The following is a 1,666-nucleotide window of genomic DNA, read 5'->3' as shown; positions in this document are numbered from 1 at the left end:
ATCCATCCATCCATCAATCCACCCATCCATCAACCCGTCAATCCATCCATCGATCCATCCATCCATATATCCATCCATCCACCCACCCATCCATCCACCCACCCATCCATCCATCCATCCATCCATCCATCCATCCATCCATCCACCCACCTATCCATCAATCCACCCATCCATCAACCCGTCAATCCATCCATCCATCATCCACCCATCCATCAACCCGTCCATCCATCCATCCATCAATCCGTCTGTCCATCCATCCATATTTACAGATTTTTTGAAATTTCCATGATTAACAAAAAATGATACATTTTGATATCTGGGCAAATATGAATAGAATACATAAGAAATGGTAAGTAGATAAATTCAAACACATGATTATTTCATACAAGCACTAAATTACTATTTCAATTAAGAAAACTCAGCAAAAAACCTTTTTCATGAACAATCTCTATAAACATACACTGCTTTTTAATTGAGTTTACTGAGTTATAAAACATGATGGAACTGGGCCCTGAGGTCAGGGTGCAAACAACCGGCACATCGACACGCGCGGCTCTGCCACGCGTGGCCTTGTTTGTGCAGAGTGATGTTATTTATGATTTGTCAGTGGATTTCTTTGTTTTTTAGTTGTGGGCATCTCATGTTCAGTAGCTGGTAACTATTTATTTTTTTAAGTTCAGCTGCGGGGCTTTCAGGAAACAGTGGGTGAATTTACGTTGCCGCTCCCCTCCACCATCTCCTCCCTCCATTCTTCCAATTTTCCTCTCCTTCTCTTTTCTCTTACCTCTTTCCTTGCTATTTCTTCTCCCCATCATCTCCATCCACCCACCTCTCCTCCGTCTCCTCTCCTGCTACGTCCTCTTCCCCCTCTAACACTTTCACCTTCCTCTTCCACCGCCTTCCTCCCTCCCACTCCACCCCATCTGTCTTCCTTCCCCTGCTCGTCTTTCCACTCCTTCTCCGTGTCCACCTTTGTTCTGCCTTTCATCCTCTCCTCCTGCCTACCCCTCCATCCTCCTCTCTCTCCTCTCATAGAGCAGTTGGAGCGTATAGAGGAGGGCTTGGATCAGATCAACTCTGATATGAAGGAGGCAGAGAAAAACCTGACTGACCTGGGCAAGTGCTGTGGCCTCTGCTCCTGTGATAAGTAGGTGGTGTCAGATTTTTACACCACACCCTTTATTCCTGCTTTCTTTTGTTGCCCGCTTGCTTTGTTGTATTGATTTTCAGCTGTTTGGATATCATCTTACAACCGGTTTGTCATCTCTACTGTATAAACGGACCACTGCTGTACCCACACGAGGTTCCATGCATGCGTTACCTAACAGACACTTTTCCACTACAGCTTGCATACCTATAAAACAATAAAGTCTGCAGTGCAGCTGTAAGGCCAGTATGGGTGCAGTGTGGTTCTTGTGCATCACATTTAACAAGTGAACGATAAAAAGACATTCTCTCTCTCTCTCAGACTGAAGGCCTTTGACGAGAGCGGGGCGTGCAAGCCAGTTTGGGGCGGAGGATCCGGTCAGGACGGCGTTGTGTCTAATCAGCCGCCATCGTCTCGAGTCGTTGATGAAAGGGAGCAAATGATCATGAGCGGAGGACACATACGGAGGTATAGAGAGAGAGAGAGAGAGAGAGAGAGAGAGAGAGAGAGAGAGAGAGA

The 1,666-nt window shown here is 46.3% G+C and overlaps 1 protein-coding gene across 1 annotated transcript in view; it reads left to right on the top strand.

The window, feature by feature from the left end:
- The window catches only part of LOC116397223 (synaptosomal-associated protein 25), a 17,426-nt gene that overhangs the window by 12,959 nt on the left and 2,801 nt on the right, over nucleotides 1-1,666 (top strand). Inside the window, exons 5-6 of the mRNA XM_031872476.1 lie at nucleotides 1,036-1,147; nucleotides 1,469-1,615. Coding sequence (XP_031728336.1) covers nucleotides 1,036-1,147; nucleotides 1,469-1,615 — 259 coding nt within the window. The remainder of the gene's footprint in view (nucleotides 1-1,035; nucleotides 1,148-1,468; nucleotides 1,616-1,666) is intronic.

Source organism: Anarrhichthys ocellatus, unplaced genomic scaffold (genome assembly GCF_004355925.1).
Source record: "Anarrhichthys ocellatus isolate YVR2014 unplaced genomic scaffold, GSC_Weel_1.0 scaffold64, whole genome shotgun sequence".
Lineage (NCBI taxonomy): Eukaryota > Metazoa > Chordata > Actinopteri > Perciformes > Anarhichadidae > Anarrhichthys > Anarrhichthys ocellatus.
Note: the sequence above shows the minus strand (reverse complement) of the source record. Positions and strands in the feature narration are given on the sequence as shown.